We start from the raw sequence: 14,896 nt of genomic DNA, 5'->3' as shown, positions 1-14,896 counted from the left end.
GATAAGACTTCCTACATAATAATAAATAAATAAATAAGGGGAAAGAGGTCACCTTGTCTTAACCATCTTGCCCCTTAGAAGAAACCTTTGGTAGTACTATTCATCATAATATGGTACCAAGGAATAGTAATACAATTTATGATCGTTCCACACACTTGAGACGAGAACCCAAAGGAAGCCAAAACATGAATCAGAAATTCTCAATCCACTCTGTCATATGTCTTATCCATATCAATTTTGATCACTATGTTTCCACCATTAACTTTTTTATTCAGGGAATGCACCATTTCTTGAGTAAGACTTATATTCTCAAAGACACTTCTACCTAGAATAAAATTACCTTGCTCTTGAGATATCATCTTGAGAATGAGAGCCGTCATCCGTGAAACATTCAATTTCGAGCAAACCTTATGTAGCACTGAACAAAGGCTTATAGGTCTAAATTTTTCAAAACTGGTTGGTTGCTCAACTTTGGGAATCAAAACCACGAATGAAGAGGTATAGAACCTTGTGAGAGAGATTCCTTGAAAAAACTCAGGAATAACCTTCACCACATCATCTTCGTCAAACTTCAATCAAGTTTTGTAAAAATATGAACTAAAACCATTCGGTCCAGAACTACTATTAGTTGGAATGTTAAACAAGGTATCTTTAATCTCCTTCTCACTCAGAGTCACAATGATCCTACTATTATCCTCATTCGAGACAATCAGATTGATCAAATTTGATAAGTTCCAGAGCCCACTTTGACGAACCTGACCTAGAAAACTATGGAAATGATCCACAACTCCTTGATGAACTTTGTCAAGAGACCTTAAAAGAATACCATTCTGCAAGTGCATAGATGAAACCAACTTTTGTTTCTTTTTGTTCAACATAGCATGAAAGAAAGCAAAATTTTGATCCTCCTCTTGAATCCATTTTTGCTTAGCACTTTGAGTCAAGCGAGTCTCTTCTCTATTTGTCCAAATAGAAAGTTCCAACTTCAAAATTAGGAGTTCCTCGTCCACCTCTGTATCATAACCAGTTTGAAGCATTTCCTCAAGAGACCTTATATGATCCTCAAGTTCTTGAATATTAGCCTCCATTCTCCCAAAAATATTTTTATTCCATCCCTTTAGCACCACTTTTAGTTTCTTCAACTTGTAGGCTAAGCTGAAGAGACCGGATTATAGACTCTCCTCCTTCCATACCCTTTCCACACAACCCATAAAATTAAGGTGATCAATCCAGATCTGTTAGAACCGAAAGGGTGTAGCTCCATTTCTCAATATATTATGTTCCAGATTTATAATAAATGGTGAATGATCAGAAGTAGTACGATCTAGAACCTGAGTTTCAGCAAAAGGAAAAGCATTCATCAATTTCATATTCAAGACACTTCTATCTAGCTTAGTCGAGTTTCTAGACTGACCACAACATATTCCGACCTTTAGATTTCATTTCCACCGAACTACATTGCTGAATACACATATTAAACTCTTCCATAGCCCTTTGAGGTCTAGGACAACCCCCTATCATTTCACTATCAATAACGTTAAAATCACCACAAACCAGCCAAGTTTCACTGACTGTACAAATATTTTCCAAGTCTTTCCATAGTTCTCTCCTCTCTATTTTACTGCACTTCGTATAAATAAAGGAGACCACCAAACTCATATCATTTTCAACAACCCGCACTTGCACTTGATATTGCAATTGGGAAGGGAAAAATACTAACAATTTGATAGCTAAAGTTGGGCAAGCTGGATAGATATTGATGTCGCACAAAAGAGACTCACAGTGGTAACAGCGCACGGGCGTCCCACATCTCTATCACTCTATGCATGACTCAAATATGAAAGATCTAGATATGGGAAACTTAAGGCTCGTTTGTTTTTAGAGATGAAATAAGATGAGATGAGATGAGATTAAAGTTAAAAAATTGAATAAAATATTGTTAGAATCTATTTTTTAGTATTATTTTTGTTTTGGGATTTGAAAAAATTGAATTATTTATTTTATTTTGTATGGAGATTTAGAAAAGTTGTAATGATGAGATGAGACGAGATGAGATGAGATAGATGTTTTCTGAAAACAAACGAGACCTTAAATGTAGATGTAGTCAATAGAAAAATTATATTTATCATTTCATGATTTAATATTAGATGACAGATTAATAAATGAAATATAATAAATAATTTTTAATTTTTTAATACTACATCATAAAATAATAAAAATACGATGAATAACATTACTCGTGATTAATAAAAGCTGTAATTTACTCTGAAGCATGAGATATACACGCGACCTTAGTAGCGCATAGGGCTACGTGCCCAATCTTTTGGCGGAACTTCCGCTTTGGACTTTAGAGATTGGATGCCAATGAGTATAGTATGATGATGGGGCACTTATAACAATTTAGTGATAAGAAAATGATAGATCATTAATTTTCAAATTTAGGGTAAAATAAAAAACAAAAGAGGTGATAAAAACGAAGCTACATGGACAATGAGTTTGGAAAGTAGGAGAGGGTGACGTTGTAGGTTGAAAGTAGAATGATAAATACATAATATTTTATAAAATTATTTTTATTTTAAAATATATGTTATAAAATATATTGTGTAAATATTATTATTAAAATAAATAACATTTTTTTTTTTTAAGAGGAAATAGAGTTTAGAGTGAAAGGAGCATCACATTGTCATCACCATCATCACCTTGGTCAATTTGTTTTTGATTGGCGTTTAAGCCAAAGGCCCATTCATTGGCTACTTACATCTGATCTGGTGACTTCTTTACCTTTCTCAGTGTTGTATCCTGAATGGAAATGGATAAAGTTGTCTGCAAAACTCTGTGAAGTTGCTGTCAAACCCTTTATCCATTAGGCCTGTAGCTAGCAAGGCTATCATTTTCCATGGCTAGTATGGGCAAAATCTTATCATTCTGTCACCAATTAGAAAACTCCACCTGTCAATGAAAAGATCCCCACAAATTCAAAAAGACAAAAAAAAAAAAAAAAAAAAGGGTTCCACAGAATCATAAATGGGTTCCTTTTAGGGCTTCCCTATTTTGCTGGAAAATTGTAAACTTCCAATGCCACCGTTGACCGTTGCATATTAGCATGCAATATGCTATCAAATAAACGGGAAATGCTACGTGCCTGTAGCTGTAGCCGTAGCTGTTGGGTATTCAAATTTCAAAGGTTGGAACAGGTTAATGGCAGCAACCCCAACTCTCAACCTTAGGTGGTGGGTATCATGTTGGGAGCTTTTCGTTTACAAAAAGTAGTGTTCTTTTTTTATAATTAATGGGTCTATTGATTCTCACCAGACTTTTTGCAAGTGGAAGATCAATCGATCCTCCTACTCTTATATCGAGAAAGATATATAGAAACCCCTCAAAGTGGTAGAACGACTACTTCTAACATATATTACTTTCAAATCATAGGTATTTAGATTTGTTTGGCAATGTATATCACTCAAAAATATACTTCTTGATGTGAAAGTTTGCTAATATTGAGTATACGTGCAAGACAATGTAACATTAATTTCTTAGTCTTGCATGTGTATATAGCTGAATACTCCTTGAAGTAGGCAATGCAACTCAATCGATGCATATCATCTCTTTGCCACCCAATATGAGAGAGAGAAGTGTCATTCTCTTTTGAGTTCTGTTACGTACAATCACTTTTATATACTTTTTGTTCACTTCACTGATGTAATTGACCAAAATAATTATTTTATATTAAAAAAAATACAGTCAATCACTTTAGTAAAATGTACAAATGAGCATGTAAAAGTAACTGCACATAGAATTTTTATTCTCTTTTTTCTTTTTCTGTTTTGAGAGAGAGAGGTCGTTTTCAATTTGCCACGGCCTACCATTTCATATGTAAACATGGTCTCCATCACTTTGACGGGTACCTCCATACACAATAAAATCTGACCCAAAACATTCTAAGATTTTTCTTTTCCCATTTTTTCACGATTCTTTTGACCATTCTTCCTCTTATCTATTATTCTATCTTCCAATCCACAAAGTAGGGGTGGACTGTCTGACCGAATGCACGAGAACTGTGATGTTTTGGTCTCACACATTATCTTTTAAAGCATGATTCCTAACCCATTAGACCCTTAGGGCCAATTTATTTATATGCCTCTCCCTGGTTGTAAGGTGGTCAAGTCAAACCATAGAAAGCAATGGGATTTTCTGGCAGCTTATCTTATAATAATGTGAATCATTGTTCGTGTATCTCAAAGATAATGGAAGGTGAAGAAGCCTTTTAAGCTTAGGTAAGCAAAATATTGCTAGATTAGCTTAGACTTCAAAACTTAGAGTCGGTTTTGATTGCAACTCATCTAATTAATATTCACAAATTTTAACTTACAAATCTCACTACTATTCATAAATCATGTCAACTCATCTCATCTTATCTCTTAATCCGAACGTGGCCTTAATGTTTTTGTCCCTCAAGTACCATCTAATCTAAAAGCATGGTACTTTATTTATTTGTATATTTTGTCCTTGATTTCTAGCTTAAAGAAACTATTCTTTTAGGTCATATTGAGAGTAATGGAAGGATGCATGCTTGTTTAGGGATTTGTGGTCACCATGTGCTTAGGTAATTACTTAAAGGGAGATCACATTTGCCAAGGAAATAAAATAGTAATATGATTGGATGGTTTCAGGCATTTATTTATTGTTTCAAGAAGAGATCCAAATTATTTGTAGATATAAATAAATAAACAGGATCAATGATATGAAAGCCTAGTTGAAGATAGTCCCACTTTTTTTTTTTTTTTTTGAGTCAGGTAGAGGGGTCGAACCCAAGACCTCTATTTTTTTGAGTTAAGTGTTATGCCTTCAGGCCATATACTTTCGACAAGATCATCCACTTTTTTGAGTTGAGGTAAACATCCATTTCTTTTTTTAGATCCGAGTTGAGGTCACCTAGGCCAATTTAGCCTAGGGCCTTTAAACTCACAACTATGTTATGCAAGTCATGATAATTGGGCCGGCCAGCCCAAAATGATGGTTTCCTTTAATAAAAAGGTGTTGCCAGTATTACTTCCACCACAATTTGAATCTCCATATGGCCTATATATGAAGTAATGGGCTCCGATGATTTTCTTTTTCTGTTCTTTCTTGCTTATTATTTGATGCAAATGTGGCCCAAGATCTCCTTCAATCGGCTCAGGGATTTGGATCCGCTAGAGTTATTGACTGAGCCTAGAGTTGGCGAGGGATATGCCCTATAAAGTGGACTCGCAGCACTTATAAATATCCCAATAAATTTTTTAAATAGTATTAAATGATCAATAAATACTATATAACTCATTTTATATGTCTATCTCTCTCATCGTCAATCCTATAATTGGTTCAATAACTTTAAGGTTGCGTTTGAGTAGTAAAGTATTCTAAGGTATTGTATGAATAGTAATAAAAAAGTAATAATAGAATATTAAATAGTAATGAAAAGTAAGTGAAAAGTAATAATAAAATAATAAACAGTAGTAAAGTATTATCAGGGAACATACCTTAGTACCCAAACTAAGCCTAAGACATCTCAATTCAAAACGACTTAATGCAGTGAAAAATGGGCTAAAATATTTGATTGTATGGAGATTTGCTCCATGGACATTTCATACTTATATTTTGTATATGAAGATGGAACTTGCCAATAATGATGCTACACCTGATAATATAAATTAATATATTTTTTTTATTTTTTAATTCTCTATGAATGATCAACTCCAACTCTTAATATATTAGCATGATCTACGTACAAACGAGTGAAATGTGACTTAAGTTGTATAATTTGCACATGATGCATGCGAGGATATGGTGTTCGTGGCCATACCTATATGATACTTTAAAATAAGATTTAAACGCACCAATGCAAAACATGTTTACAATCCTTGGAAAACCTTTTATTTTAATGGCATACCACTTGTTAACATTTAATTTTATCTCATTTTTAATTAAATAATTCAAGCGATAAATTTTATTTTCTAAAATCAAAAAATTGCCAAAACAACAATTCATCAACTTCAAGTACTGTTTATTATCCAACATTTAGAGTAATTTAAATATAGCATAAAATAAGTAGCTAACACGCAAAATGGAAAATGTAAAATCTTCTCGTTAATTGATAAAAGATATTTACAGTCATAGAATGTGTAAGTACAATATATTTATTTTGAAAAAAATGAGTATATATGATGAAACTTATGTAAAAAAATTAATTTTTTAAAAATAGACTTTACTCATTTTTAAAAAAAAATATTACATTTGATAATTAATTTATCCTAATAATACCATACATGAATGAGTCTTCCAATGTGAACATTATTCCTTAAAATAAGGGGATAATTAACCTACCTTTTTTATTTTTATTTATTTATTTATTTATTTTTAATTCAAGAGACAGATTTTTTAAAAAAGTCTTTGCCTTTCCGGGATACCCATGAGGTGTTTTGATACGCACACAGACTCATATTCAAAGTACTTAAAATGACGTGGCAATTTAGTCTTATCCAAAACTTTTACTAGGAGGGTTCCAAGTGGTACACACGTGTCAATAAAAAAAGAAAGCCACGTAGATAAAATAAGACATAGCTGGAGAGTATCTCCGAGCTTCGTGTTTTTGTCCATTTTAGCACCTTCTAGAGGAAAACGATTGGGTGAACTGTGTTTGAGATTTCTCAAGTGACAGCTGTGTCACTGAAGCTGTACGAACACGTCAACGGCCGACAGGCGGTTGCCGACATCAGGAAGCTTTCAAACCTCATTATATCCAGTCAACACCAGCAGAATTCATCTCGCCTGAATAATGTGATTTTTACTTACTCTGTGCTTTTTAGTTGCCGGTTACCCGTAAAAGGAATAAAATTTGGTACGAGGTTAGGCATAGTTTTTTTTTTTTTCTTTTTTTCTAGGCATAGTTTTTTTTTTTTTTTAAACAACTTGTTCATTGATAAAACTGTGTTAAGACACAGATAGATTATATGTTAAGAGTCTCCTCCAACTCAATTACACACTCAGTCACTCTTAAAGCATTTCTCCCCAACAAATGAGTAATCTTCTCTCTGTTTACATGCTTAAAGTAACTAGATTTGAATCTATTGAATAAGACTTTGATATTAGTGATTATCATTCCAACATAATTGGTTTGTAGATGCCTCATTTGTATTGCCTGAACAACTAGCTGGGAGTCTCATTTTATCACTATATTTGTCATACCAAGTTCAATTCTAAAATTAACTGATTCAAGAGTAACCCTTACTTCTGCAAGTAAAGATCTGGAATAGACGTCATCTTCTTCCTCATTGTAGCCAAAAAAATCCCTTGATCATCTCTTACAACAACTCATATACCTATTTTACATAATATTGATTCAATTGCAACATCTCAATTAATCTTGCAATAACCCTTTGGTGGACATTCTCAAATTCCTCTGTCAGTATTTTCAAAATTGTCATAGCCTTGTCTTCTGATATTTACAGCAGTTGCTAAGTCCATTTTCAATTGGTTTACTCTGTATATCACTTGTTGTGGTTCAACAAAAATGTTTTTAAAAACCAGTTGATTCCCAATTAGGCATAGTTACTTGAGAGCATATGAGATGTTTGGTTAAAATTTAAATAAAATATTATTATAATATTATATTTTTAATATTAATTTTATTTTAAGGTTTAAAAAAATTAAATTATTGATTATATTTTACGTGGAAGTATAGTAAAATTGTAATAATTATATGAGAATAGATAATTTAATTTTGTGTAATTAAACCAGGCCATCCTCCAAACATTAGATTTATCTCACCTTAAAATGCATGCACATTCATCATTTTTTTTATAATTTATTTGTAATTAGTGCGGTTAATTAGTCTTAATCATTCAAATAAGATGTAAATTTAAAATATATATATATTTTTTGTTTAAATAATACATTGAAGGTAAAAGTAGTTATTAATAATAATTATGTTTTTATCATTATTTTAATATAAATCCCAAAAATATTTTAGTCATTGTGTTTTTAAAAGATTGACAAATCAAGTAATCAAAGTATCTTGATCTTTTGTATAAAGGAAAATGGATAATTAAAAACTATTTTGTAAATTTTTTTATAACTCTATATTAAATGAATGATAGTTTTATAAAATTGAAATTTATTTTTATTTCTTTTAAATAATATCCTTGCATTAGTTGATTGTAAAAGAATCGTAGGCATCAAATGAATGGTAGATAGGTTAAAAATATTTTTTAATCATTTAATACCACATTGTACTATATCATGAGAGAGTGAAATGATATAAATAAAATACAATTAGAACATAATATCTAGCTTTTTAATTATTTAATACTATATCATAAGAGTGTGAAATGATGATAAATAAAATATAATTAAAAGTTAAAACATAATATCTAGTTTTTCAATCATTTAATATTATATTATAGGATTTTTAAATGATGATGAATAAAATAATGATGCTTGAGTAATGTTGCGTATAATCAAAACGTCCGTAAGCGCGGCACAGTCCATTTTGGAAAAAGACCATGTGAGTTTTAAATAGTTTAAGATTTTTTTATAGACTGCTCGGAATTTAGATATATTAAAACTGTATAAATAATTATATAAATATTCAAATTGAAAATACAACGCATCGCGGCGGCCAAAGCCATGCAGCTTCAAACTTAAGCATCATTTGCTTGTAATATTGTCCGGAATATTGTCAATGTCTTGAAATTTTTGCAAATCCTATTTTGATTTGCACGCTGTTATTAAGGGTTTGAGTCTTTTTATAAAGGCCAAAAAAAAAAAAAAAAAAAAATCACTAACCCGTTATAATACCCAAAAAATTGTCCAAAGAAAGGAACAAATATATAAGAAATTATGAAAAAAAAAAATAGAATTTGCTATACATCAGTCACTTTTCATCTACACACTTGACAGTTTTTTTTTTATAATAACTTTAGACCGGTCGGTCTAATAATCCTCAACTAACAGCCCTCCAATCGAGTAGACTCTTCATTCTAATTTTGATGTACCTGCACCTCGCGTGAAAACTTGCACCACGAAACCATCATTTCCCCTCTTCTCCTATCTTATCCTCACGCATGAAAGCCGCCGTCACCGTCGTCGACCCTATGTCAAAACCCATGGAACTTGTTGAAATAATATCCCCATCTCCCATTCTCTCGCATGAAACCCACCCCTATCATTCCACATATCTTGAATTGCCACAACCATTGTCTATAATACCCATCATTGGAAGACTAAAAGGACAATCCTTTTCTTTCTTTGTTCTCTTCCTGAGTCGGACCTTAGGGTGACTCGTGAGGGACAACTCATTAAGATTACTGGGGTCCAACCATTTCTCTCTTCCTTTATCTTTATTATTTCCTTTTAATGGGTTCGTTACAATTTTTCGTGTGACACCTTTTTAGTTCTGGTTTGTGTTTGATTGCTAAGAAAATAAGGCAGAAGAAAGTTTAATATGAAATTGACAGTGTTTAGGTAACTTTTGGTTTCGCTTCATAAAAAAGAAAAGTAAAAACCATCAGTGTGGAAACTCCTATTCAAAATAGAGAGGAAAATAATGCATTTCCTTCTAACCAGTCATGGGTATTCTTAAAAAGTTGAATTATTCTTATTGGGCTCTCTCTCTCAATTGAAACTATTACTGGAGTTCTTCTCAGGTGCTTCTTTGCCTTATTTCATTTGTCTAATTTTTCTTTCTTCTTTTTCCATTTAAATTCTTTGAGTTGGAAGAGTAAATTCAGTGTAATGAGTTTATTGTAGTTTCTCTGAAATTGTTGATATAACGCACATTTATTGTTGGTTGTTTATGCCTTAACAATGCATGGACCGCTTTTAAGCATAATTTTATTTTTTCATAGGGCGTAGAGTGTGGATAGTTAATAGCAGCTGATGCGAAAATTAATTCTTTTGTTTAATCATTTCCATAATGTTGACACAGTAGGATCCAGTTTTCTTTTTAAATAAATATTATATCTTTAATTTTTTGTAATATGAACTAATATAAATAAGAAAATAAATCTTTTCTCACATGCTAATAGTGACTTTCTTGGATTTAGAACTCAGCTTATTTAATTATTAGAATTTTTTTAAATTCATAAATAAAATACAATAAATAATTTAATTTTTTTAAAATTTTAAAATAAAATAATAATTTTTTTAACTTAATTCTCAACCTACTATTCAAAACTTCAGCAATTCTGTGGAATCCCAAGTAGTGACCGACGAGACCCACGGGCCATTGGCAGCTAGCTTTTATTTGAACAATTAGAGATTAATTTGTACACATATTTTTTTTAAGTCTCCAAGTAATTATAGGATTTGTTTTATTTACATGATTGCGAATCTTTTTTTTCACCCGAAATTCCCTATTTTTTTGCGGTCTCTTTATCTTGAGATTTGTTTTGGGAGATGAGATAGAATTTTATGTTTTATTTGAAAGTTTAAAATATTATATTTTAATATTATTATTATTTTAAAATTTAAAAAAATTGAATTGAAATTTGAAAAAATATGTTACTCTCTTTTTTGGAGTTTGTCGCTAATTTCTTGAGATCAGATTGCCTTCGAATCACAATTTGTTATCGAGTCAGTTTGTTTTTTTTTTTTTTTTTTTTTTTTTGAAATAAATAAATTTTGTTTCTTCTTAAGGCTATTAATATTTTTAGGAGTTTCCTTCTATTTCTTTCAGTTTTCGTATTTTTAAATTAATATCTGATACGTGCAGAATTCAAAAATTTTTTTTTGTATAAGTTTTTATTAAGTACAATTATCATTTCTCCTTTTAAATATAATGGCAATTTTCAACGATCTTGTGATCTTTGACGCCATTTGCCCGACTCTATATTACTTATAATTGTGAATCTCGTGAATATAGTTAAATTCTTAATAATACTGTAGAGCCTATAATTCATATATTTTTCATTAAATATGGAAAAAATATTTTAACTGAATGCAATCTTAAAACATATGGCTAGTTTGGATAGTAGAGTATTTATTTATTATTTTTTATTACTTTTTTGATTAATATTCACATAATATCTGAAATCTTGTTACGATTTTGCATTGACCAAGTATGAGATTAGTTGGTGGTTTATAAGGCCTTAAGCACAATTTTCTTATAAGTCGGTTTTCAAATATGAATTCTATTTAATGAATTCATAACAAATCAACTCACTGTTCAAACGCTCAATTTAAATTTTGGGAGACTTTTAATGGTGAGGGAAGAGAGTGGATTTAGCAAAGTCAAAAGTCAAGCTTCGAGAATGACTTTTTGGAATCGTAACCAATCTTTGGTGACGAAAAATCCAATTATATACTGCAAATTAGAAGGTTACATTCTTTGAAAATCTCTATTTTTAGAACTAACCATATCATAATTTTAGAATTATTATTTTTAAAATAGATTTATTTATTTTTAAAAAATGGAACTTATATAAAACTTATATCATCATTAGTGCAACTAAATTAGTTTTAGAATTTAGAATTTTCTTTCCACGTATTTAAGGCTAAAACACACAACCAAACAAAACATAACATTTATATATATTATCATGATTGGAATTAGATCCTGTGGGTTACTTTGGAGAGCCATCGGTTGCTCAAAGACAAAGATTTCATTGTTTTTAGGTCGGTCTTGAAAAGCTTTAGCTCATTATCATGATGGTGGCTTTGAGAGTTCAAACTTATTAAAAAAAATAAAAATAAAAAAACTTCTTGATGAATAGATTCATAACACATGCTTAAATTTTAGTAGGGATTGTAAAAGTAGCGACTTATATAGTTCCACACGGCTTTCATGATATCATGGTGCATGCATCATCCTCATCCTAAAACAGGTCCTTTTTTTTATTATTATTTAACTGAAAATTATTTTATTTATAAGTCTGCGTGAATAACACATTTATTAAAATATTTACATAATATAATTTGATTTGAAATATATATTTAAAATTTTAAATTTTATAAATTAAATATTATCATTTAATTGATATGTATGATATGTTATATATATCGACTGGAGAATATAATAACTTTTTGATCACGTATTAGTATTTTATTCTTAGACCAATTGATGTAAAGTTAGGCCAGTTAAACATGTTTTTTTTTTCTTATTTAATTTCTAAGTAATGCTAGTTTATTTATTTATATTTTGAAAAAAAAAGAAAAAAGAAATCAAATATAGAATGCTACCTCCTACTGCCAAAACACTATTATATAAAGGTATTAAATTAGGATTGAGTAACTCCAGAAGGGAAAAAAAAATAGGGGGGTAAAAAAGGGAGAAGCGAGCAAATTGTCGTCTAGTGAAGTTGGCGGGTACTGCAGTTTCAATGACAAAAGGAAGGAAATAAAAAATAAAACAAAAACAAAATCAAAAGTAAAACACACCCAATAAAAGCAAAAACGTGTTGATTTGGGGAACTCTGAGTTGGCCCCAACACCCATTACCCAACAGAAAATTTTACCCCCAATTTCCCGTACCATAACAACCTACACTTCCTCTCTTTCAGACTCTCTCTATCTCTCTCTACCTGTTTGTATATATATATATATAGCTGTGTGTATATATAAATAGCAGAGTTCCAAATCTCCCACCAAACCCCATTTGCGAAATCTCCAAGAAAGTGAGTTTTTCTCGTATATCAACGCTGTTTATTTGAGTCGACATCCAAACAAACGAAAGCGGACGATGATGATCCCGCAGAACGAGCCCTGGGCGACTCGGACTCAGCCGCCCACGACTCACTGGACTCCGTTGGAGGACAAGCTCTTCGAGCGGGCTATTGTGCTCGTGCCCGAGGACCTGCCCGACCGCTGGCAGAAGATCGCTGACCAAGTTCCCGGGAAGTCCGTCCGGGATGTTATGGAGCACTATGATGCTCTCGTCCACGACGTGTTGGCGATCGAGTCGGGCCGGGTCGAGCCCCCCAATTACTCTGATGACTCGGATGTCGCCGCCGGCTGGGACACGTCGAGTCAGATCTCTTTCGGGTCCAAGCCCAAGAACTCTGACGCTGAAAGAAAAAAAGGGACTCCTTGGACCGAAGAAGAGCACCGGTAATCCCAAATATTCTCTCTTTCTTTCACTCTCTTCTTTGTGGAACTTTTTCTGTTCCCCAATTTGCTTGACCCTCTATTTGGTGGCTGAGAGAATGGAGTAAAATGAAAGAAAAGATAAATTTTTTATTTTCAATTTACGGATTGGAATTCAACTAAACTGTTAAACAGAGCTGGACTTAGAAAGATTTTGTTTTCCATAAAAATTTTCCCGTTTTGGATGGCTGACAAGGTGTTCACTTTTTTTGTTCCCTTTTCACTCTGAGCTATTTCCTTTTCTTTTTCTTTTTTCTAGAACGATTTATTTTCATCCCAAGTTTACTTGCCGAGAAAATGGAGGGAAAATAGGAAGTCAAAGATTTTGAGTCTTTTTGTTCCAGTTGAATTCGATCACTTGGATTTTTATAACTGAAAACCAAATAGTATACGATTCAAGATTTGGAGTTTCTTTTCCAGCCAACCCCTTTCTAAATCTTCCGGGCAAAATAATGTTGTTTGGTCTTTGAAATTTAATAAGAAAGTTTCCGCCATATTCTTGTGTGGAAGTGTTCGTTTATTCTTCATCTTGTTTTGGCTTTGTTTTTGTCTTCAAAGACGTATGTCAATATTTTGTCGGAAATTTCCTTTGTTTTTGGGCGAACCAGAGAAGGCTTTTGGAGTTTTTAGGTCTTGTTTCTCGGCGTTAAATTCAAGAGTGGATATATGCAAATGGCTATTTGGCCTTTTGTCTAATTCCAGAAAATGCTTTTGACAGTTTAAAAGTGTTTTAGATGTACGGATTAGGTGTTTGGGATTTGCCTAAATGAATCGAGTTTGTTCCACCGGTATATGATCACTACCATTGATCCCAAAACTTGGTTTCGTGAGTGTAATGCTTTCAGATTCAAATGTAATATTGCAATGCCAGTAGTGACCTGAAAGAGCTAGATTGTATTGTTCTCTATTAGAATGTATTTATTGTTCTGGCGGCTGATTTTCCTTTTGGTATCATAACAGGTTATTCTTGGTCGGGCTTCGTAGATTTGGCAAGGGTGATTGGAGGAGCATTTCAAGGAATGTAGTTGTGACAAGAACGCCTACTCAGGTGGCTAGCCATGCTCAGAAGTACTTCCTTCGCCAGAGCTCAGTGAAGAAAGAAAGGAAGAGGTCAAGCATCCACGATATCACCACAGTGGATAATAGCACGGCGGCTTTGCCTGTCGATCAGAACTGGATTCCTGCACCAGGTAGTGTCGCTCAACAGCCACCTGCTTTGCCACAGTTGAACATGCACGGGCAAGTGCCGGACCAAGGGGGCTCATCATATGGGTATCAGAACTTTGGCTTTCAAATGTAAATATGCATAGCATAGCCGCTACATGCTCTGTATATAAAGCAAGAGTCTTAATTTAGCAAAGCCGATTTGTAAAGTTTTATGCATGGTTTTTGTTAGTTGGTAGATGATTAGGAGCATTGCAAAGTGAATGTAGTAGCATAGGTAGTAATCAGAAGTCGTTAAGCGAATCAGAGAAATGAATTTATTAGCAAAGTGAAACTTTTTAGAACAAACTCCATGATATTTGAGATGTTCATCTGATCTTTAGTTTGATTGGGGATGATACTTATGGTGATGTGATTTACTGATTTTAGTATATTATTTGTGTCAGATAGTATTGCGTTGAGTACTTAAAATTTTTAGGGTTTTATGCCTTGGATAAAGACTTCATGGTGTTTGGATGTTTTGCTTGGTGTAGAATGTTAACTCGTGATTTTTTCTTCTTCTTCATTTAAAGGTTCATCATCTATGAAGTTTTATGACACTATTTATATATTA

General features: G+C 32.3%; 1 protein-coding gene across 1 annotated transcript; it reads left to right on the top strand.

Moving 5' to 3' along the window:
* Positions 1-12,451: 12,451 nt before the first annotated feature.
* On the top strand, positions 12,452-14,631 carry LOC121238675 (transcription factor DIVARICATA). The gene is made up of 2 exons (XM_041135654.1): positions 12,452-13,083; positions 14,080-14,631. The coding sequence occupies exons 1-2, from the start codon at positions 12,716-12,718 to the stop codon at positions 14,417-14,419; spliced, it is 708 nt and encodes a 235-aa protein (XP_040991588.1). The 5' UTR covers positions 12,452-12,715; the 3' UTR covers positions 14,420-14,631.
* Positions 14,632-14,896: the final 265 nt, after the last annotated feature.

The sequence above is a fragment of the Juglans microcarpa x Juglans regia genome, chromosome 7D (genome assembly GCF_004785595.1).
Source record: "Juglans microcarpa x Juglans regia isolate MS1-56 chromosome 7D, Jm3101_v1.0, whole genome shotgun sequence".
Taxonomy (NCBI): domain Eukaryota; kingdom Viridiplantae; phylum Streptophyta; class Magnoliopsida; order Fagales; family Juglandaceae; genus Juglans; species Juglans microcarpa x Juglans regia.
The sequence above is the reverse complement of the archived record's forward strand: the minus strand, read 5'-3'. Positions and strand labels throughout refer to the sequence as shown.

Bases quoted from the DNA above. Each gene is read 5' to 3' on its own strand.
- LOC121238675 (XM_041135654.1), top strand. From the start codon at position 12,716: ATGATGATCCCGCAGAACGAGCCCTGGGCGACTCGGACTCAGCCGCCC. The intron at 13,084-14,079 runs GTAATCCCAAAT...GTATCATAACAG, and splicing joins TGGACCGAAGAAGAGCACCG to GTTATTCTTGGTCGGGCTTC.